The sequence below is a fragment of the Notamacropus eugenii genome, chromosome 1 (assembly GCF_028372415.1).
Source record: "Notamacropus eugenii isolate mMacEug1 chromosome 1, mMacEug1.pri_v2, whole genome shotgun sequence".
In the NCBI taxonomy this organism is placed as follows: domain Eukaryota; kingdom Metazoa; phylum Chordata; class Mammalia; order Diprotodontia; family Macropodidae; genus Notamacropus; species Notamacropus eugenii.
In genome coordinates, this window is record NC_092872.1 from 446,688,813 (window position 1) to 446,712,711 (window position 23,899).

A 23,899-nucleotide genomic window follows, 5' to 3' on the forward strand; every position below is an offset into this window, starting at 1 on the left:
ATTAAATTTAAAGATAAATTTTTTTAAAAAAAGAAAAAATTATCAATTTAGGGTGGCAAGTTAATTGATTCCTGCAGCCATTTTTATCCTGCTGTCCACAGTGTCCTCTAGTGGCAAGGACCCAGAGGCTTGGAGCCTATAGGCAGCAGCAGCAAGCAGCCTGCTCATCAGGGCTAGTTCTTGCCAGACACTCAACAGAGAAAGCCCCAGGTTAAGACTGCTACAGCTGGAAAGGCCTTTAAAATACAGTGTACTAGAGCTAGAAGGGACCAGGGAACACACAGCATGTTAAGAGTGTGACTACATTTTACTGATGAGGAAACCGAAGGCCAGGGAATTCACACAACTTCGTCCAAGATCATGCAAGTGGATGGGGACAAAGTCAGGTCTAAACCCTGGATATCCTAACTACTCCTAGATCCACTTCTATGTTCTTTTGCTGATGTGCTATGATTCTTTTTTTTTCTTTTGGAAATGGCAACTTCAGTCCAGCTGAATTGATGGTTCTTGAGGAAGGCCAAGCCAATGGTAATGTAAACATAATTACCTCCTTTTTACAGGTGAGGAAGCAGACTCAAAGACATTGAGTAAGTTGGCTCTGGGGAAGGGAAGGGAAGGGGTAGGGAATAAGCATTTATTAAGTGCCTACTGAGCTAGGTGGCACAATAGCTCGGACTTGCAGTCAGGAAAACCTGAGTTCAAATCTGACCTCAATTACGAACGAGCTGTGTAACATGTGGCATACTTCATTCTTCACACTTGTAAAGTATTTCAAAATTGTTTTACTCTATATTATCATTGTACAAATTTATCTCCTAGATCTGCTCATTTTGCTCTACACATCTTCCCAGTTTCCTCTGAAATTGTCCATATCATCAAACCTATTTTTAGTTGCTCTTTTCATGGTAATCAAAAGTCACTAAAACCTGCTTGCCTCAGTTTCTTCACCTATAAAATGAAGTGGAGAAGAAATGGCAAACCACTCCAATATCTTTGCCAAGAAACCCCAAAAAGGGTCACAAAGAGTCAGACACGACAGAAAAACAACTAGAAAACCCTAAAAAAATTCCAGTGAAGTGCCAGTCACTGCTAAGCATTTTACATTTGGTCTTCACAACAACTCTGGGAGGTAGGTGCTATTATAATCCACATTTTATAGTTGAGGAAACTGAGACAGATAGAGGTTAAGTGACTTGCCCAGGATCGCACAGCTAGTGTCTAAGGCTGGATTTGAACTCAAGTCTTCCTGACTTCATGCCCAGTGCTCTATTTACTGCTTCACTTAGCTGTCATGGTCATGCTGAGTGTGTCCCAGAGGGAATTTGAGCTCAAGTCTCCTGACTTCAAGTTATGAGCTCCTTCCATGATACCATTTGGTCTCTACAAATATCCCTGAAGGCCCAGACATTAAGAAATGGACTTAAAGGTAAACTGTTCAAATAAATATTTTAACGTCAAGTCTCTGCCTTCCTTGCTCTCCAGTATTCCATTCCAGTCCTTGGAGTGTATGGAGAAAAATGTCTGATAGCTGCTGGGAAGTAAGAACCTGTGGTCCTGTGCTGGACTTCAGGCCCCCAAACAGCCAACTCTTGGTGTCTCAGCTCATGAACCACTCACCCGTCTTCAATCAACATGGGTGTGCCCAGGGGCTCCAGGTCCTCAGCAAGCACCAACTGATGGATCAGGCTGTGAGACTGGGGGTCCAGGCTCCGGGCTTGGGGGGGCAGCAGAGGCGAGTGAGCTGAATAGCTAAAAAGGTGCGGTATATACTGATAGTGGGGGGGTACCGGGGTACCCATGTACTGCTCCCTGAAGGCAGTGAATCCGTTCAGCTCCACAGACCTACTAGAAGAGAAAAATTTCATCTTAACCAAGGCAGCTACAGGTTTGACCATCTTGCATTCACCTTATACCACTTGAAAGAATGGAAGCACACACCACACCAGTGCATTTATCCTTGGCACCAACTCAGCAAGGATGCCAGCAGCCATGTGTGCTGAGGAGGCCTGATTCTTAGGCTTTAGAGCTGAAAGGGGAAGATAAGAAAATGGAGACCCAAAGAGGGGAAGTGACTCCCCCCAAAATCATGGCTAGTGAGCAGCAGAGCTGGGAAGAAAGTACAAGTCAAGTCCCAAATTCAGTAATCTTTCCCATGATAAAGTGATCAAATCAAGCTTCTTTTGAAATAGCAAAAGTATTAAGACACATTTTTAGAGGTTTTAAAGTTTACAAAACACTTCCTTCACTATAATTCTGTTAAATATTTCTTTTCTTCTGTCTCAGATCCCTCTCCACTCTAGTCCTTCCTATACACAGCTACCAAAGTGGTATTCCTTAAGTGCAGATCTCCCATAATACTCCCCAATTCAATCAACTCCAAAAGCTCCCTTTACTTCTAGGATAAACATAAAATCCTCTTCACAACTTGGCCTAAACTTCTCTTCAGTCGACAATGTTTTTCGTCCTGTCCTCTGTGATCCAGGCAAACTGGTCTTCTCTCTGTTTCAGTGACACTCCATCTCCAATCACCCTGTCTTTGCACTGGTTGGTCCATGTGCCTGGAATACTCTCATCAAGCCTCAGAGAGTCACTCTCTTCCTTCAAAATGCAGCTCAAGCAATTCCTTTGACGTGAAGCCTTTCCTGCACACTCCTAGTTACTACCAGGAGTGCCCTTCTTTTCCAACTGCTCTGTTGCTTTATTTTTTTTTTTAAAACTACCTTTATATGCTTATTTATGTCCATGTTATCTTCCACCTTAGAATGTAAGGTCCTTGTAGATAGGGCCTATTTTCTTCCTTGTATCTCTGAAACCCAGTACAGGACCCAATAGGTCTTTGGTGAATTCTGTCGTTTGCTGTGAGAAACCTTTTCACAGATTTTAGGGAACAAGAAATCTTAGTAGTGTGAAATGTGCCTGAGATTCTTTCTCCAGCGAATAGAGCCTTCACTCCAGTGCTTTGCTGCAAAGTTGCAATTCATTATGATAAGGAGGTTATTTTAGCTAACATATCCTAAACCTCCCTAGGCTACAGTTTCTTCAGTTGAATGAGGTGGTAAAAGGCTCCACAACTTTTTGACTTCCCTACCCCAAATCCCTCTCAGTCTAAACTCTTTCCAGTTCAGAGTAGATTGATGGAATATCAGAGCTGAAAAACACTTAGGAGATGTTCTCCCCGCTCCCTGTTCAGAAAAGGAGCAGTGATGGTCAGATGAGTCTCTTATTGAAGACTGATCACAAGCCACCACTCCTCCAGCCCCGCATTTGGCTTAAAGTACAGCATTTTATTTGTTTATTTTTAAAGGAATATGTCTACATGGCCTTTTCTCTTTCAAAGAGAAATCATTTTAGGGGGCTGCCTCTATTCAGGGGGAATGTTTATTTGAACCAAGGCTGTGTCAGGTCACGTCCCCCCTCTAAAGTTCTATTTCTTCAGAGTTAAAACTGAGGGGGAAACAAGCGTATTGATTCATAGGGCTGTGGTGAGTAAAGTGCTCTGCGGATCATAAAGCCTCCTAGAAAGATAACAAAAATCAGTTTTCTTTGAATGACTCCCTATTGCCTAACAAGTCAAGTTTAAATTTATTGGCTTGGCATTAAAGGCTGCCCAAAACCAGACTCTACTTTGTCTGTCCCATCTTTGTTCCCATCACTTTCAAAACAAACTAGACTAGCCATGTATGCTTTATCCCTCCCTACCAACCCCACCAGACCATCTTTAATGTTTGCATCCCCAGCACTGAGTAGGCTCCACTGTAGGAGCTTAATAAACACAGAAACTCACATGGAAAAATAGTACTTGGGAAGCAGGAGACCTAAGCCTGAATTTTGTCATGAGCAAGTTAACCTCTTGGAACCTCCATCTGTAAAACAGAGATGATGATACTCCTGCTACCTACATGCCCCTCATTAGGCAGCTGGCAAAGTAGTGGATAGAGCCTAGATTCAGAAGACCTGAATTCAAATCTGGCCTCAGACATGTACTAGCTGTGTGACCATGAGCAAGTCACTTAACCTCAACTTGCCTCAGTTTTCTCCATGGTAAAATGGGGATAATAACAGCACCTACCTCCCAGAGTTGGGTGAGAATCAAACGAGATAATGTGTAAGAAGTGCTCAGTACAATGCCTGGTGCATCTAGGAGCTACAGAAACACTCCTTCCCTTCCTCTTTCCCTGCTGGGGAAGACTTACAAGTGCTACAGGAGTGTAGGCTACTTTCTGGGTGTACGAGGTGATGCTCCCCTCTCACCTTTTCAATCTGAAGTCTCCCTTTTCTACACTATTGTCTGAACCTGGAATGGGCTTTGTCTTTACCCCTGCTTACCTTCATCAGTTCTACTTTCACATATTAAAATAATTTATTTCCTCCAAGGTCCTGCTCATGTGACATCCCTTGTGAAAATTAAGCCTGCCTTCTTGGATACTTTGTGACCCTCAGGCTGGCCTGGCAGGGATTATCGCCCATCCCTGACTCACATTTCTTACAAGAACAGGTTTTGACCTCTCCTTTGCACTCATCACCTTCTAACTTTCATCATATCTATCTGTGTTTCCATCTTATCTCTGTAATTAGACCATAAACTCCTTAAAGGCAGGAACTATGGTCTTATTCAACCTTGTGTCAATCACACTTACTCTTGGAACAATACCTGGCTCAGAACAGCTCTTCATTATTAATAAATGACTTTAAACAACAATAATAGTTTAATAAAGTGCTTTCGTCAGAAAAATCTTCTGAATTAGGTAGGGCAAGTACTATTATCTCAATTTTACAGACAGAGAAACTGAGGTTCAGAAAAATAAAGTGACTTGTCCAAGGGGGTCATGGAGCTATTCAGAAGCAGAGTTTAAAATCAAGTCCAAGCTCTCTGACTCCAAGTCCAGTGCTCTTTCCACTATCAGTAACTAGAACAATGATAAAGGAAAGCCCTAATCTCACTTCACTTCATAACAGAGGAAAAAACACAGGGCAGTTAGATACTTTGTCTAAGGTCACAGAGAAAGTCCAGAAGAGAAACCAGTTTCCAGCCTGCTATGAACTAGAAAGTGGACCATACCATCTCTAGATTTTCAACCCAGAAATGTAATTCTTTTAAAATAAAGATTTCCAAGAAACTACAAACCCTTAACTAAAGATAACAAGTAGAAAGACACAGGATCTTGGAAATGGTCATCAAACACACAATGTTAAAGCCAGAGAGGACCTTAAAGAAAATAAGACTGTTAGAACAGAGAATGTTATTTATTTCAATGTCTTTATTTTATTGATCATCAATGAAATTGAGACTCAGGGGATTCAAAGATGCAAGTGACAGAATCTACGCCAGCTGATCTCCTGAGAAGTAGATAAACACATAGACGTTACTTCATGCTTGATTTATACATATTTCTTGACAAAACCTCTAAAACATGCTCCTTGCTACCACGGATGACAAGAGAGCAGCACCAAATGATACTAAGGATAAGATCCTGGAGCTATTCTCTTCTAGACTCAGGGTATTGCAAATCTATTTAGCTAAACCAGAGGTAGGGAACATGTGGCCTTGTAGGTCCTCAGGCTCTGACAAATCCTTTTATTCAGGGGGTTTGTTCTGTGAAGTTTGGATTCAGTCAAAGGGCTGCACTTGAAGACCTAGAGGGCGGCCACATGAGGCTTCGAGGCCGCAGATTCCCTAGCCCTGAAGAACAGCTTATCTCAAAATAAGGTAGGCAAAGAGTGTCTAATTTTAGAAGCTCATTTCTAAAGACTTATGATCAGTCCAACATGACAGACATTGGGAAAGTAAAAGGAAAGCACACTCTCATGGAGAACCCCACCTTGAGGACAGTGTAGAAACTGGTGAAGGCTGGTTGCTCTCAGAAACTCCGTTGCCAGGGGAACTGTGGTCACTGTCTCCATTGGTGCTCCAGTGGTTTGCCTCCTCCTCAAATTCTTGCCCAGACATAATTCTTTCAATCTCTTCCTCTGATATCTTTGGTTGGGAATGAGAATCACATGTTTTTATGGAGGTGCAGCTTAGAATTATAGAAACAGAAGATGTCAGAGGTAGAAAGGGTTACAAATGTCACCACATGGAATATTGGGACTGGAACATTCAACACACAATATCTAGAGCTAAAAGAGAACACACGTTAGAATCAGAAGGGACCTCTGAACATAGAACATCAGATGCTCTCCAGTCCAACATTTCCTAGATGATTAAACTGATGCTCAGAAGTGACATAACTTGTTCAAGGTCACAAAGTTGGTTAATAGAAGAATGGGCATTAGAACCCAAGTCTCCCAAGCCTAGGACTCTATCCACTATATCACAGAATTGGCTGACACAAGTAAGGATTCTGTCTTTATATATGTTGTATAGTTGGTTCCTGGGGTATTTGACATGGCAAAAAATGAACTCACTTGCTATTTATTTACACAGTTTCTTCTTTTATTTTCTGGTCACATGTAGAGAAAAAACAAATAATTTTTCTTAGGGGGCCTAAAAGCTATGGGGACAAATTACAAAGCATTTTATAAGCCCCATCTAGACAAATGGGATCATCAATCAGCAGGACATTTACTAGGTCCCCCACTTGCAACAACTTAAGACAAGGTGATGACAGGATTTATTGGAGGCTTTTCGGGGATAGAAGGACTTGTTCCATTTTAGAAGGGACAGCCAAGCCCTGTCAATCAGATGGTGAAGAGATTTGTCTGTATGTTTAGTGGTGAAAAGGTTTGTTAGTATGTTTATGTACTGAGATGATAACAGACACCCTGGACCTAGTGGGGCCCCATTTGAAAGAAACTGCTTTCACAGGGCATAATAGGCCACACTCCTTTTATCACACCATGTTAACACTAGGAAGGTCCTTAGAACAGGAACATTAGAGCTGTATCAACACTGCAGAATGGCAGAGATAGAAGAAGCCTTAGAATACTGAATGTACCTGGGTGTGGTAGCACATGCCAATAAATAGCAGTTACTGGGTAGGATGAGGCTAGCAGATCTAAACTCAGTCCTGAGCTACAGTGGACTGTGTTGATTGGGTGTTCACACTAAGTTTGGCATTAAAATGGAGATTACCCATTAGCAGGTGGCTGCCATGTTGCATTAGGTGGGGTAAACTAGCCCACATCAAAACTCCCATGCTAATCAGTGGTATCAGGCCAGTGAGCAGCCCTTACACTTCCAGCTGAGGTGAGATAGGGAGACTCAGTCTTTAAAAAAAAAAAAAAAGTAGGGGGATGAAGGGAAGGGAAAGAAGAAAAGAGAATACCAAATTTATAGACTATAAAGTGCTAGACCTGGGATGGACCATAAAACATACAATATTAGAGCTAGAGGGAATCTTAGAGAAAATCTGGTCTAGCCCCATAATGTTACAGATGAAGAAATGAAAGCCTCGAGTGAGGAAGTGATCTATACATATCACATAGCTAGCTAGGTCTCAGACACACCCTGTATTCGAACCTAGGTTTCTTGGCTCTGAGTCCCATGTTCAGATCAACACATGATTTGAAATCTCTACACAGGTAAGAGCCCCTGATATACTATCATACAGAAAGGCTAGGCAGTGTGGATCTGTGGCACAAGACTTGGGTGGAATCCGAGTTTTGCTGCTTATCACCTGTATGACCTTGACCAAATCACTTAACTTCCATTAACCTCTAATTCCTCATCTGTAAAAAAAGAAGGTTGAATTAGTTGATCTCTCAAGTCCTTTTTAATTTCTAAATCCTGTGATCTACACTTAGGAAAATCCTAGCACAATTTGACTCACACAAAAAACACTTGCTGGTGATGGTTGTTCATTGGGGGTGAAGGAACGTGTAAGAATTCTCCCCATGCATAAACTTTGTTCTACTGAAATTCATTGTAACCCAAGGAGGTAATAAAATACTACTGAGCTAGGTGGTTTTCTATTTATATTTGCAATCAATGCTATCATACACCCTGGAATGACTTGAATGGCGGTTCTAATTTCTGCAGGGTGGCTGCTTGTGATCACACACAGATCAGATGAGAAATTCTTAAGAAGGGCTTTAAGAGCTGCTAGAAAAAAAGCTTTGCAACAAGACTCAGGCACATGATCTGTTAAAAACCTTAAGGATGTTTTTGGAGTCCACCTTGGCATGAGGGGGAAACTCTGGCCCTGGCACAGATGCAGTCACAAGGCCTGGGAGTGAACAGATGGGAAAGACACATATTGCCCTCAGGATGCACAGCAGGTAAGGATACAGTACCAACCTGGACAGGCCCGATGCTTTTGTTTCTGCCCCCTGGCATGCCATCTTCTCTGATTGCTGAAAGAAAACAGATGCCAGAACTGTTAGAAACACATCTCCAGAAATCTGGAATAACAGCAATAGCTCACATTTCTTTCTGTAGCACTTTACCCTTTTAAAGCACTTTTCTCATAACAACCTTGTGAGGCCAATAATTCAAGAAGCTGGGAAGGACTTTAGACATATAATGTGAGAACATACAACATGTTACAGAGGAGCTAGGAAAAGCCTCTTGAAGGAGGCAGCATTTGGGCAGAGTGCCATGGAGAGCCAAGAGCAGATTTCCTATTTAAATTCCCTTACATTTAAGAACAAGGAACAGAGGTCCATAAAGAAATACATGGAAGTGAAGGGGGAAATTAGGAAGATTAAAGAAAAGGAGGAGTTTCAATTTAATTAGGGGATGAAGCCTTCAATATTATCTTTATATAATAGTGTATGGACAGGTTCTTTTGGGTGGGTGTGGCAGCAAGTGAGGTTGATAAGAAAGGCAGCCATTATTGTACATATTACTAGAATCAGGAGATATGTCTCTGGGTTCTGAAACTACTACCATACAGATAGCAATCTGTATGACCCTGGTCAAGTCCCTTAACCTCAACCAAGTCCCAGTTGCCTCTTCAATAAAATGGGAGCAATATTTTAATTATATATTTAACATGGTGGTGAGAAAATTGTTTTATAAAGTACTTTAAAGCTACTATTTATACCCAGTTTATAAAACTAGAAGCTTATTGAGGGTCAGACCTTATACATTTTAATATCCAACGTAAAAACATATACTCAATAAACAAATCCTCTTTTACCTTTCTCACATTCACCAAATTTATCAGGATACCCATGAATCAATATTTATTTGTTGTTGCTCCTGACTTGTTTTTCGGTTGCGCCTGACTCTCTGTGACCCCATTTGGGGTTTTCTTGGCAGAGATACTGGTTTGCCATTTCCTCAGCTCATTTACAGATGAGGACACTGAGGCAGACAGGGTTAAGTGCCCAGGGTCACACAGCTGGTAAGTATCTGAGGTTGGCCTTGTGCACTATCCATTGTGCCAACTAGCTACCCTCCAATTAATATTAATAAGCAGTTGTTAACTGTCTACTATATGTTAGGAATTATGCTCAGTGCTAAGGACACTTTGTACCATGTACAAACCACCCTGCTAAACATTGAACTGAAGGATATACTGTAATGGGGAAGGACAATATGCACAAGAAGTTTCAGCTCCAAGTAAGATGGAAAGGCCCCTTGATCCTTGGGGTATAGAGGCAAAATTAGTTTAGGGCTGCTAAGAGTAGATCCAAGTAATGTTCATTACGTCTTCAGTCTTGACTTCATGGCAATGACCAGGAGATGTCAGTGTTTCTCTCTCAGTCAGGACAACTAAAGCTATGGAAAGGCAAACATTGTTAGATTTTAGTATCCTTTACCAAAATGGGGGACATTGCTGACCACTTCCCTCTGTATAACAAAAGGAAAAAACTTACTTTAACCAGCTTTCCACTACAAAACACAAAAATACTTTAGCATAAGAAGAAAAACACATCCAACTTTCCAAACTCTCCCTATGAAACGAGGCAAACTGTATAGCAGCCCCTAATAAACCTAATAGCAAGCATGTGCTGGTAAATGTTTAACAACCAGCTGAGGGGGAAGGGAGGAGAGAATATTTGCATGATACACTTTTAGATTTTATCTGCATTATTAATATTTTCTCTCTCCTAAGTTTAAACAATCAACAAAACAATAAACAATAAATCAAGTCCTCATTTGTAATATTTGCCAATTTCTGATACATGTATCTTTAAGAAGCCAGACAGCAAATGGAAGTGAAAAAACTCCACAGAAACTAAATGAGGGGAAAGGGGAGCGTGAAATCAGGTATACAGTTTTCAAGATGTTATAAGATGACAGAAGCTTTGGAGAGGTAGCCTGTAATAGCGAGAATACTAGACTTGGAGGCAGGAGACCCAGCTCTGCCACGTATCAGTGACGTGGGCTGTGGGTGAGTTAGTTATTCTCCCTTTCTGGAACTCATGTAGACAAAGCTCTTTATTCACAACAACCTTTACTCACAAAACAGAAAATGCAATACTGTTATCTCAATCTACAGATGAAGAAACTGTGTCCAAAAAGGCAGACGTATTACGAAGAGATATTCTACTGCTTACTCTTGGTGACAATGGTAAAATTATTTGCTTCTCTGGGTCTCAATTAATGAGTGAATTGAAAGAGATGATCCGTAAGATCTTTTCCAGGTTTAAATCCTTTGATCCTGTGATCAGTGGGAAAGTTGACCTGTCCATCTTAGTTTTCAGATACCAAGGCAGTGTGATGTAGCTGAAAAAGCACAGAATTTGGATCTGGAGTTAAAGGAGCTAGGTTAGGAACTGACTGAATGGCCTGGTACAAAGGTAGTGAAGGACTCTAGAGGACGATGGATGCCCTAGGGATCTGTAGGGATCTCTCTGTCACTTCTACCTAAGGGCCTTAATTTCTTTGTAAAATGAGTGGAGAGGATTCAAAATGTAAGGGTTTTGGAGCTTCAAATCCTATGGTTCTTAGAATCTAGTGCTAATTCCATTCCAATGACCTGGTTATCAAAACAAATCCAAAGTCCCCTTTTCAGTCACTAACCAGTCTTATCAGAAGAGATAGGAGAAAGAACTCATCTTTATGACTTGTAGGAACACTTGATGTCAATCCCTCTGGATAAATCAGTGACCCTGAACGAGAACAATGCATTGCCAAAGACCTTTTATGTTCTGATATTCTAACTTTCCCTGTGGGTGAAATTCATTGAGCATTGCATCTGGAATCTGGAGTACTTGGGTTCAAAGTGACTAGCATTTACCAGCTATCACCTAACCTCTTTAAGCCTTAGTTTTCTAATCAATAAAATGGGAATAGTAGTTATAGTGCCTACTCACAGGGCTAGGAGGCTTGAAATGACATAACACGTGCAAAACGTTTTGCTAACCTTAAAGCAATATACAAATATCAATTATTACTATTACTACTGTACCAAAAAAAAGGCATCCCATGAAGAACTCTTGTTGTCAAGCATCCAAACAATGGTGAGCTTCTGTAAGCCACAGGGAACAAGCTGGAGGAATCTGTTACTGACCCTGAAATTCCTCAGAGAAGTCAAGAGATGGACATCTGCAGGAAATTTTAATAGGAGTCACAATGCCAATGTAAACATCCCTCCCTCTCAGCACCTTTGTCTATAACACATCTTACAGAGGAAGACCTACAATGTACTAGAGTTTGGGTCTTAGGGATGGGAGATCTAGGTCCAATCTGGTTTCTGACATAGTTTCTAGCTATGTGACAAGGTTTTGTTTTGTTTTTTGTTTTTTTTTAAGACTACTTGACTAATAGATCCTTGGACATAATATTCTTAAATTTCATCAAGGCTTTTGACATAATCTCTCATATTATTCCTGTGGATATGATGGAGAAATATAGGCTAGATGACAGTACTATTAAGTTGACTGACCAAAGAGAAGAATAATGAAAGAGTTGACATCAATTTGAAGTGCAGTCTTTAGTGATGTCCTAGGATGTGTCCTTTGCCCTGGGCTAGTTAACATTTTTATCAGTGACCAAGTATAATTATGTAGATGGCATAGTTGTTAATTTTACAGATGTGAAACTGGGAGAACAGAATCAGATTCCCAAACAAATCTCTAAAAGCTAGAATTATGGGGGAGATAAGGCTAGGCAACAATTCCTATAAAGAAAGATCTTGAAGATTTAGTGAACTGCAAATACAACAACAGTTGGCAGCATCTGTTACATGGCAGTCAAAAGAAGCTAATGTCTCCTCAGGTATCACCTAAAGAAGGATGTAATAAGCCATTGCAGTCTGCCATGGTCAGACCACCATGCTTACATCTTAAAAAGGGCATTAATATTATCAAAAAGAACATATTCAGAAAAGGGAGAGCAAGATGCTGAGGGAACTGGAGACCATCAGGATTAACTGAAGAAACTGGGAAGGTTTAGCCTGGAGTAGAATATAATCTCCTTGAAGCCTGGGACTCTTTTCCATTCCATTTTTTAACTCTGAGTGTCTAGCACAGTGCCTCACACACAGTAAGCTCTTAACAAATGTTTGTTGGATTGTAGAGGAAAAGTATACCTCAAACTCTCTCAACCAGAAGGCATATCACACAAACATTTAGAACCCAGCTAGAGCCATGACATGAGAGTAAATTGTTGAGTAGAGCAACTTTTTTTCTTGTCTCCCTAGAAAACACTATGCATTCAGTGGATGCTCAAAAATGCTTGTTGAACTAAGCTGAATCAGTCATAACATTAAAGGACAGAATTATATCCCTGAAAGGGGTTTTAGAACAGTGCTAAAAGTGGCAGGGTTTTTAGATCACACAGTGTCAGACTATAGAGCATGAAGGACATAGCTGTTCCAAAGCAAAACTCATATTTCACAACTTTAAGGTTTACCTCTTTCTTCATTGTGAGTTTCAACATTGTGAGTTATAAGGAATCGGTATTTTTAGTCTCAATCTGCAAAGGAGGAAGTTGAGGTCCACAGAGATACTGCCAAATGGAGCCAGGATATGAACCCAGATGTCCTGACTCCAATTCTTTGGACTAGATCAGGCTTATCTATGTTTATGACACAGAACATACAGAATGTTCAAGTGGAAAGGGATTTTAAAACAGTGTTAGAAAATAAAAACCACAGCATTAGTGTAGTTGAGAGTTAGTATAAAAATAAGTGGGTCACTGCTAGATGCAGACTAAAGTACATTTATACTCTTAAAATCTTTGGCCCAACATGGCCTGGCACACATCAGGCACCATCTTTCTTATCTTGGGTTTGCTTCAATAACAGGGGTACTTTAAATCAGTGACAATGAAAACATAGCATCCCCAGATTCCACAGGCAGTCTAAGCTCTTTTAGGGTTATTCTTTGTCGTTTAAATGTCTTGAGCAAAAAGGAAGAGCCTGCTAAATAGTCTGAGAAAAGCAAGCATTCTATCTATAAGAACTCTGGTAATGTCAAGAAGGGCAGAAAGCCAGGAAAAGAGGTCCCTCAGGAACATGACTGGGAACAACGATCGAATAAAAGCACCCAAAAGAGTTCTTCAGTTCTTCAGTTTCCCTCACTCTCTAGAGCCAATCAGTTGTCAAAGAAACAGATCAGTAAACATTTAATAAGTAACTACTATGTATGTGCCAGGGACTGTACAGAGGCTAAGGAAAGAAAAACAAAAGCAAAGCAGCCCTTAGGAGGAAGGAACCTCCACTCTCACGGGGAGACATCCTGTACAGACATCTCGCACATTCTCCCTCCTCTCTACTCAAATGGTCCCTCTCTCCCAGCAACTGGCAGCACTTTCTTCAGTCTCTCTCCTCCTTACTGGATCCTTCACATGAATGGCATGTTTCTAATCATGTCACTCTTCTATTTAAAACTGTAAATGACTGCCCAGAATCAAGTCCAGATTCCTGATCCTGTTATTCAAGGCTCTTTACAATCTTTAGCATTCTTACTTTCCACTACTTTCCTCTGCATGAACTCTGTGCTCCTGCCCAATTGACCTGCTCTCTGTTCCCTGAGGACCACTTTGCCACCACTCTCAGACTACATTTGTCAGATTCTTAACCATTCTTGGAGGTCCCATTCAAAGGTCACTTCCTCTAGGAGGAATTCCCTGATCCTTGCTCCCCCATCCCACCTCCAAGCCAGAAGATATCTCTTTTTCTCCCACATAGCACGATGTCTTTCCATTGCTGAACTGATTAATTACCTTTGGGCCTGCTTAATAGTTATTACCTGTGCCCTAACCTTTTCTACCCTACTAGACTAGGAGTTCGTTGGGGTGTGGGGGAAGTGAGAAGGAAGGGACATATTTTATGACTCTCTAAGGTCCTTTATAATTTATAAGGACTTTTATAGACCTGATTTTAGTAGATACCCATAATAGTGCTGTAAGCTATTTTGTATAGCAGGCATGATTGCAGTTCAATTCAACAAATATTTAATTAATGTCTACTGTATGCAAGGCACCGTGTAAGGTCCCTGGGATACACAGACAAGACCAAAATAGGCCCTGTTTGCCAAGAGTTTAGCGGGGGAAGGGGAAGAGGAAGAGACAAGTGGTACACAAATAAACACATAAAAGGTAATTTGAGGAGAGAGCACTAACAATTGAAGGGTCCCTGAAGCTTCCACAGAAAAAGTAAAATCTGAATGAAGCCCTGAAGGAAGGTGAGGAAGGATTATATTCCAGGCATGGGGGCAGCTTGTACAGAGACAGAAGACAGAAGGTCAAGTTAGGGGGAAAAGATATAAGAAGACTAGAAAACTGGGTTGGTGTTAGATGGTGAAGGACTTTAAAAGAGCAGGAAAAAGAACCTGCAATGAATCCTAGAGACAATAAGAAGCCAGAGAGGATTTTTGAGCAAGGTGGTGATGTAATGAGACCTATTCCTTAGATTTCTTTTTTTTTTTTTTTTGGCAGGGGTGGGGGAAACCCGGGTAGAAAAGGAAGAAACTGAACAGGGATATCAACTAGTAAGCAACTACAGTGCTTCAGGGGAGAGGTGATTAAGGCTAGGACTTGGGGGGTAAATATAGGAATGAAGAGAAGGGAAGGATTTGAACAATATTATAGAGGTACAATTAATAAGATTCGGCAACCAACTGAGATGCGGATGGAGAAAACTGAGGCCTAGAGAGAGTAAGTGATTTGCTCCAAGTCTCGTAGGCAGCAGGTAACTGAAGCAGGATCTGAACTAGTCTTTTGGCTCTAAAATGAGTAGTCTTTCTCCCACACTACAGCAGCCTGGGTATGTGTCTTTATTCCCCTACCTACGTAAAGCCCTTGAGAGGAAGGATTATGCCTCTTATTAATGTACTGATTTGTATTTTCCAAGCATGTCCCTTGCAGACAGAGGGCACGTACAAAACGTTTGTTAAATTATTGGCTGTTTAATGAGTTCCCCTGTAAGGAATCTTAGCACACAGAATGTTAGAACAGAGATCATTAGACCTGAAATGAAATTTATAACAGACATATGCTAGTGCTAGACAGGACCTTAGAGTACAGACCATTAAGAACTAACTAAAAGGACTCTTTAATATGTGAGCTAATGTATATAGAAGGGACTTTAGAAAGCATTTGGGTAAGGAGCAACAGATATAGTAAAAGAAGAGATGCTCCAGGAGTCGGGACTACAGACCTCTTGGAGATGAAGATGAGTAGTTTAGGAACTTCAACTATCTAGATACTGGGCGCATTTTCTTTCTCTCACTCTATATTATCTGAGCAGCTGATAAATATACAAACTTCTTTAATGAAAACTTCATCCTTCCAGAGGTGAAAGAGGAAACAATAGAAATGTTTATTCTATACCTAATTCTAGGGAAGAAGACAGTGGTACATAGACACCCTAAGAAAAGATTTCAAAGATTCAGAAGGAGAAGCAAAGGCAGAGAAAGGCTGGCTCAAGAGGACTGAGAAGCTCTTAAGAACAAAGTTCTGCAGGCCCAAGATAAAGTGTTCTAATGAGGAGGAAAAGCAGGCACTGCCCCCAAAAGACTAAAAAGTGATTTTAAAAAGGCTTGCCAAAGTATGGAAGTGAGTACTCAGGATGGATACAAAGAAAAGTGAGGTCCTAGTAAGAATGTATCTGCAATGCTAACTGTGCAGAGTAAACTGAGGCTGGCAAGGAACACTAAGAACAACAGAAAGAAATTTGGAATAAAGGAGAAGAAAAAGATCACAGAAGGATAATGCTGCTGTTTAGGGAAGATAGGTTGCTAAGAAAAAGGTAAGGAGGCGACACTACTCAACTCTTTATTCTGTTTTTATTTTCCTTTCCAAGGAGAATGATCTTCAGACTGGGAAGGACAGATCAAAAATTATTCACAGGGAGTAAAAAGCCAAGATAAGTGAGGAAATGGTCCAACAGTTTCTAGTAATTCTCAATGAGTTTCAAGTCATCAGGCTTGTAAACACTACATTTGAGAAGATGTAATTTCTGAGTTGCTATTATCATTCTCTGAAAGACAGAAAAAAGAGGCGGTATTACAGGAATGGAGGACAAATCCAAATTAAAAAAAAAAAAGGAAAAGGGTAGAATCTGTAAGCTGGAGGCAAGTGAGCTAGTTTTATTTCCTGGCAAAATTCCAGAATATTAAGAAGATGATGTCTGAACACACAGAAAGGGAATAGTGATCATTAAAAGCCTTCTTAGCAGGTCATGCCAGATTTTCTTTTCTTTTCTCAGAGGGTAGATTAGTACAGCAAGTGGATGCTATAGACATAGCTTACTAAGATCTTGGCAAAGCATATTATAAGGGTTTGTATGATATTCTTGTGTTTAAAATGGGAAAAGTAGCACGGTATAGTGGATAGCTGAGCAGGCCTCTGAGTGAGGAAAACCTATTTTGACATATACTTGCTGCGAGACACTGGGCAAGTCATTTAATACCAGTTAGCTGTCTAAGACTATACGTTGCATGATAGTTGCTGATCTGCATTGTAAAGTTTTCTTTACCCAGGCTCCTCACTGGGAAGCATTCCTGATGCCAATGAAATGAGGTACAGAAATAGATACAAAATGTAGTAATTAATGATGGGTGCCTCAAAGATCTGATTAGCATTTTAATCAGTGACATGTGTGAAGGCATAGATGACACACTTATCAAATTGGCAGATGACATGAAATTTGGAGGGCTAGCTAACAAGTTGGATAAAAGTCAGAATCCTCAAAGATTTTGGTAGGTAGAATGATGGACCAAAGCAATGAAGTTTAAAAGGGACAATGTAAAAAGTATGACATGGGTTCAAAAATCAATTTTACAAATGCAGGATGGAGGAGGTATAGCTGGATAGCTGGTCCTATGAAAAAGACCAGGGATTTTAGAGGATGACAAACTCAGTGTGAATCAACAGTATGACACGGTAGCCCAAAAAAGCTAATGTTATCCTGCTGCATTATGTTGGGCTTCATTAGAAAAGAGGAGAACAAGGGAGTGAATAGTATGAGTGTACTCTGTTCTGGTCAGACTAACTAGAAAATACAATGTTCTAGGAATCAAATTCTAGAAAAGATGCAAGACAAATTGGGGCATGGCCAGAAGAGGGTGGCCAAAATGATAAGAGGATTAGAAAACATGCACAATGAAGATCAGTTGAAAGAGCTGAAAAGAAACCCTAGAAAGACAACATAGGTGTTGCTTTTAAGTATATGAAGAGTTGTCACATGGAAAAGGGATTATACTCTTAGAGGTCAGAACTGAAAACAAGGGTCACAAGCTATAAAGAAGTACCTTTTAGCTGGCAGCAAGAAAACCTTGCTGATGATGAAAGCAATATGAAAGCTGGAACAAGCTTTCCCAGAAGGTAAATGGTCTTCAAGCAGAGGCTATAAAACTGTTGTTGGGGATATTGTGGAAGATTCTTGGTCAAGGACAAGATCTATACTAGATACCTCTAAGACCTCATCCAGTTATTAAATTCCATAATTAGCACATGGATCATGAGAACACCAGACGTTGTTTGTTAGAAAGCACCCAACCCTGGAGGACGTGACTGTGTGTCCACAGGGTCACTGATCTTACCTTTCCGGTTCATCCCCATCTGCAGGCACTTGAGCAGGCGGCAATACTGACATCGATTCCGCTGTTTCCGGGACATGACACAATTCTTGTCACGACTACATCTGTATACCCGCTTGTTACAAATGCTCCTCTTGAAAAACCCTTTGCAGCCTTCGCAGGAAATGATACCATAGTGCAGCCCTGTAGCTCTGTCTCCGCAGATGAGGCAGGTTCGCTGTTCAGCTCGATCATCTGCAACAGAAACTAAAAAATGGTTCATTGTTAAAAAATGTCCTGTGAGCTAAAACAAAGATTTAAAGACTGTGCTATTGCCACAGGTATTCCCCTCCTCCCCCAAGGATTCCACTGTGAATTTAAGGAAGTGCCGGAGTCTGGTGTATATACTTTGGGAAACTCAGAAACCTTACTGCCCAAGTTGCACAACACAAGATGGCAAAGTCTCTCACAACACAGACGCTTGAATAGTAAACCAGGGAAAGGATCTTAGCTCTCATCTAGCTCAGCCTTCCCATTTTGAAGACAAAGAAATGGAGAAAGGAATGGACATGCCCAAGGTCATTACATGAGTATCAGCGCGGAGATGGGAAGACAGGTTTTCCTAGATCCCAGACCCAGGCCAATTTACTCTTTAGTTCAAAAGAAGCAACAGCTTAATAGCCACATTTTCTTCCCCTCTTTATGTTAAAAGTATCCACAAGCAGTAGAAGCCAAAGCTTAAAAAAAAAAAAAATAGCCAGGGGGCAAATTAAATAGCTACACCAGGAAATATACGGGGACAGAACTGATCAAAATCTAGCATTGTTACCCTAGTGCTTTGTTAATCTGGGATATAGTACTTTGATGCCTGAACACACTGGTAAAATTAAAATTCAACAGGTGCATATATGAAGACATATTCAAGGCACTGAGTCTTATGGTAGGAAACATGAAGACACAAAAATCACAATGTCCTCAAAAAAGCCTAAAGGATAAGACATATACTCTACCTTTATTGACACCTTAGGAGAGGCAGCTTATGGTAGGATATATACACATATACATATACACACACATACACACACACACACACACACACACACACACACACACACACACATATATATGTATGTAGTATCAGTTTCAAAGCTAGGACTTGAGTTCAGTTCTGCCTCTATCACACACTGTCTTGTGTCACTTAAGGGTGATCCTGGGTAAGTTACACAGACTGATTTTCAAAGTTGCTACCCTGATCCTTACGCCAAAAAAATCACAGGCTAAGTTTCTCTCTCTATTACTAATGACACTTCACTTTATTTAAAATGATTATTACTCCAAATCTTTTCTCCTTTCACCACCACCTCACTAATCACACTGAGAGCAAATGACTTTCATTAAGAAGCCTGAGGACTCCTGACAGGAATATCATTAGTTCTCCTGCTCTAGTTTTGAAAACTTCTTATAAGCAGCACCTTTTCCTTCATCCTCTCCTTCAATTACAGACAAGGCTATCCCTGCTACACAGTAAGACTAAATCTCTCCACCTCTGCCTCTGGTTTAGTTTACTCTATTTCCTAAAAGTCCTGAAATGATGAATAGAATGATTTCAGAAAAACCTTCCAACACTTAGAGGAACTGATGCAGAGTGAACTGAGCAGAACCAGAGGAACATTACACACAGTAACAGCAATGTTGTAACTATGATAGACTGTGAAAGGCTTAAATACTTAGATCAATACCATCATCCAAGACAATTCTGTAACACTTATGATGAAAAATGCTTATCCACCTCTGGCGACAGAACTGATAGAGTCTGAGTACAGACTGCAGCATATATTTTTTCACTTTACTTCTCTTGCCTTTTTTTTTCAACGTTGGCTAATATGAATATATGTTCTGCACAACTTCACATGTATGAGTGATACCACATTTCTTGCCTTCTCAATAGATGAGGGAGGTGAAGGCGGGAGGTAGAGAATTCAGCACTCAAAAAACAAACATCACACCGAAATAAATAATGAATAAATTTTAAAAAGAGAATAAGTAGTCTCTGATCTTGTTATCATTCCATTTTCCTCACATAGTTATCTTCTTGTTTTAAGCATCTTCAACCTCCAGTGCAAATGGTTACTTCTCATCTGTGAAAGAATATGCCTCCTGGATTTACTACTAAACTACACCCAATGCACCTCAACTACATCAATACCTACTTTTTCCTCAACTCTGCCCCCACCATGTTACTGAAACTGCTCATTTTTAAGTCACTGATGACTTTCTCATCAGAGCCAATGTTCTTTTCTTTCAGTTGTCATCCTCCTTGACTTCCAGGCATCTTCTGACCACATCACTGCATATGGTCTCCTCCCTCAGCTTAAGACACTGTTCTCCTACCCCCCCCCCCACACCATTCCTTCTTTTTAAACATAATTTTATCTTCCTAAGAAGTGAAATAAGCAGGACCAAGTGATACCATCTATATTTTAAAGAGAGAAATACTGTGTCACAAGGAAAAAGAATTGTCTAAAGTTGCCCTTAAGAAAATAGAAGATTATATCTAGAGCCTTCTAACCTTCAGATTTGTATTCTGTTCATTATTTTTATATCCTGAACTGCTGACCACTTTCATCTATCTCTTTCATTAGCTCATTCTCACCCATCTCTACTTCCCCTTCTCTTCTCTCTGTATCATCCCTATTAGTAATTTCACTAATTTCTACAGCTTCAGCTTTTACTTTTGCTTCTGCTTTTATGTAGACAATTCCCCAAATTTTATCTACAGTATTGACCTCTTGACTCTGGACCTGTTTCTTCAATTTCCTTAAGGATATTACAACTTATATGTCCTACTGCCATCCAACATATCTGACCTCAACATGTTCAAAACTGACTTCATTATCTTTTCCCCTACATCTTGTTCTGATTTGACTTTCTGTAGCACCAGAGAATAGTGCTATAGTCAAATCTGTAGGAAATTACTCAAGCAATGGCTAAAGGATGGACTGGAGGGGTAAAGCTTGAAGACAAGAAGATCCTTCATCAAGGTTATTATAATAGTCCAGGCAATAAGGGTTTAAACTACTACTATAAGACCAGTGGAACAGAGAGGACATATTTTGGAGTCAGAATGGAAAGGATTAGGTTAGAGGGGTGAGGGAGGAGGAATTTAAAGATGAATTTATGATTACAAGATTAGGAGACTAAGGATATACCCTCAAAAGATACTAAACTAGGAGGAGAAACTGGTTTAAATTAGAAAAGGAATTTGTTTTTGACATCTTCTTGAATTTGAGGTGCATCTGGACATACAGGAAGAAATATGCAGCAAAGAGCTGGAAATGTAAGATGGAGATTTGAGAGAAAGGGTAATGCCGGCCTGCACAACTTGTAGCCCAAGGGTCACTTACAGCATGTTGAAGTTTTCAGGCGGCCCTGAAAAATGTAGAGGAAAACATCTGCTAGCCTGTGCAGGCCTGGATTAGCAGCTGATCTATGAAAGAATCATCCTTAAATAAGTGATAATTAGTATGTTACAAAATCACAACTGGGTCCTCACTTCTGCAAGGTAATCCTACACTTCCTTTATAAACATTATCCCACTCTTCACAATGTCTCTTCCAAACCTTTTTATTCCTCCTCAAACCTTCCCATGGTTCCCCCTCCTCACACCCTGAGAGTTGAGAATTTTGCCTCATATTTTACAGAAAACAATCAAGGCCATTCCCTAAGAGCTCTCTCTTCCTCAACTCAGAGTCATTCAGATGGCTTCTCCCACTATCTCCTCCTTCACATCTGTCTCAGACCAAGAAGTCCTAATTCTAACCGAGACAAGCTCTTCTATCTGTATATGTCAATCCATTCTATCCTATCTCCTCCAAAACATTGCCCCCTCTGTCATCCCCACTCTATCACTTATTTTCAGTCTCTTCCTGTCTACCAGCTCCTTCCGTAATGCCTAGAAACACGTCCATGCTCCCTTAGCCTCAAAAAACATGTACTTGATCTTTTTATCCCAGCTAACTACTGTCCTATATCTCTGCTGTATTTTGTGACAAAACGCTGACCTCTACTCTAGTTCTCTTCTTAATCCCTTACAATTCATCTTGGATTGAAATTGAATTGAAACCGTTCCCTCCAAAGTTGTCAATGATCTCTTAATTGCCAACTCCCATGATCTTTTCTCAGTCTTCAGTCTTGACTTCTCTGCAGACTATGACACTGTTGATCCATCAATTAATAAACATTTAAGAACCAATATGTGACAGGCACTCTGCTAAGCACTGTGGATATATAAAGAGCAAAAGATAGTTCCTTCCATCAAAGAGCTTAAAATCTCATGGGGGAGACAACATACAAGCAAATATAAACAAAGCAAGCTATGTGTCACATATATGTATGTTGTATATGTATATCTATGATATATACGACACACAGGAGAATATTAATGGAGGGGAAGCCCTGTATTAAAGGGATTGAGGAAGGCTTCCTGTAGGTGGCATTTTAATTGGGACTGAAAGAAGTCAGAGAGGTAAGTAGGTGGAGAATACAGAAGAGGGCGAGTGTTCCAGGCATGAGGAACAGCCAGAGAAAATGCCTGGAGCTAAGAGATATGGAATCTCTCGTTCAACAACAAGGATGCAGTATGACTGGATCAAAGAATGCATGTTAGTGAGGGAGGTGTAAGAAGACTAAAAATATAAGAGGGGTCTAGGTTTTGGAGGGCTCCCAATGCCAACCAGAGGGTTTTGTATTTGATCCAAGCAACAGGATCTAAGCACATGGGAGCTTATTCAGTAGGGGACTGCCATGACTTGGACCTCTGCTTTAGAAAAACCACTTTAGTGTGATTAAATGTAGGATGGATTGGAGCGCAGACTTGAGGCAGGCAGACCCCTCAGCAGATTACTACAACAACTCAGGTGTGAGGGGATAAGGGCCTATCCCAACAGTATCAGAGGAGAGAAGGGGATGTATTCAGGGAGGCTGCAAAAAATATGGGCTGAGTGAGAGAAAATGAAGAATCCAGCATGACTCCTAGGTTGGGAGCCTGAGGGACTGGGAGGATGGTGGTGTCCTATACAGTAATAGGGGGGATTTAGGGCTAGGTGAATTGATCACTTCCTCCTTAATACTTTCTATTCTTTAGGTGTGGGGGATACTTCTCTCTCCTGGTTCTTGTCCTACCTGTCTGATTGCTCCTTCCCAGCTTCCTTAGTTGGATCCTCCTCCAGATCATGTCCCATAAGGTTCTGTCATGGGCCCTCTTCTTCCTCTTGATTAATGATCTTATCAGTGTCTACTATTTAATTGCCATCTCTTTGCTGATGATTCTCAAATCTACCTATCCTGCCCTAACCTCTTTGCTGACTTCATTCTCACTTCTCCAACATCCTTTCAGACATCTTGAAGTGCATATCCAATATACATCTTGAACACATCCCAAATCAAACTCATTATCTTTTCCCCAAATCCTTTCCCCTTTCACACTTTCGAGGGCACCACCATTCTTCCAGTTACACAGGCTTACCTGGTGTCATTCTTAACCCCTCACTGTCTCTCACCCTTCTACCCCTTGCTCCCCCCAATCTGTTGCCAAGGCTTGGTGATTTCACCTTTTCAACAGCTCTCAAATATGCTACCTTATGTCCTCTGACACTAGAAGCACCCCAGTGCAGGCCTCCATTATCTCATGATCGAACTACTGCAATAGCAAGCTAGTGGGTCAGCCTGCCACAAGTCTTTCCCCACTCCAGTCCATCCTCCATTCAGCCACAAAGTGATCCCCTAAAGCCACAAGTCTGACCATGTCACTCATACAAAATACACTCCATGGCTCTCTTTACCTCCAAGATCAAATGCAATATCCTCTGTTTGGCATTCAAAGCTCTTTATAATCTAGCTGCCTCTCACCTCTCCAGCCTTCTTATACTTTGCATCCCCCCACATATTCTTCAGCCTATAACAATGTGGTCTCCTTGCTGTTTTGTGAACAAAATACTCTATATCTCTTGGCTCTGGGTGTTTTCTCTGGCTATTCCCTATGCCT

General features: G+C 40.7%; 1 protein-coding gene across 4 annotated transcripts in view; it reads right to left on the reverse strand.

Annotated features, from left to right (window-relative positions):
- Positions 1 to 23,899, reverse strand: part of NR6A1 (nuclear receptor subfamily 6 group A member 1) — a 258,239-nt gene that overhangs the window by 19,705 nt on the left and 214,635 nt on the right. For 2 of the 4 annotated variants that reach the window (XM_072631888.1, XM_072631889.1), the window contains 4 exons: positions 17,881 to 18,123; positions 8,237 to 8,292; positions 5,820 to 5,974; positions 1,618 to 1,842 (listed from right to left, as the gene is read on the reverse strand). In XM_072631888.1, coding sequence (XP_072487989.1) covers positions 1,618 to 1,842; positions 5,820 to 5,974; positions 8,237 to 8,292; positions 17,881 to 18,123 — 679 coding nt within the window. Of the gene's footprint in view, positions 1 to 1,617; positions 1,846 to 5,819; positions 5,975 to 8,236; positions 8,293 to 17,880; positions 18,124 to 23,899 lie in introns of all 4 variants that reach the window. The other 2 variants (XM_072631886.1, XM_072631887.1) reach the window with 1 other exon arrangement.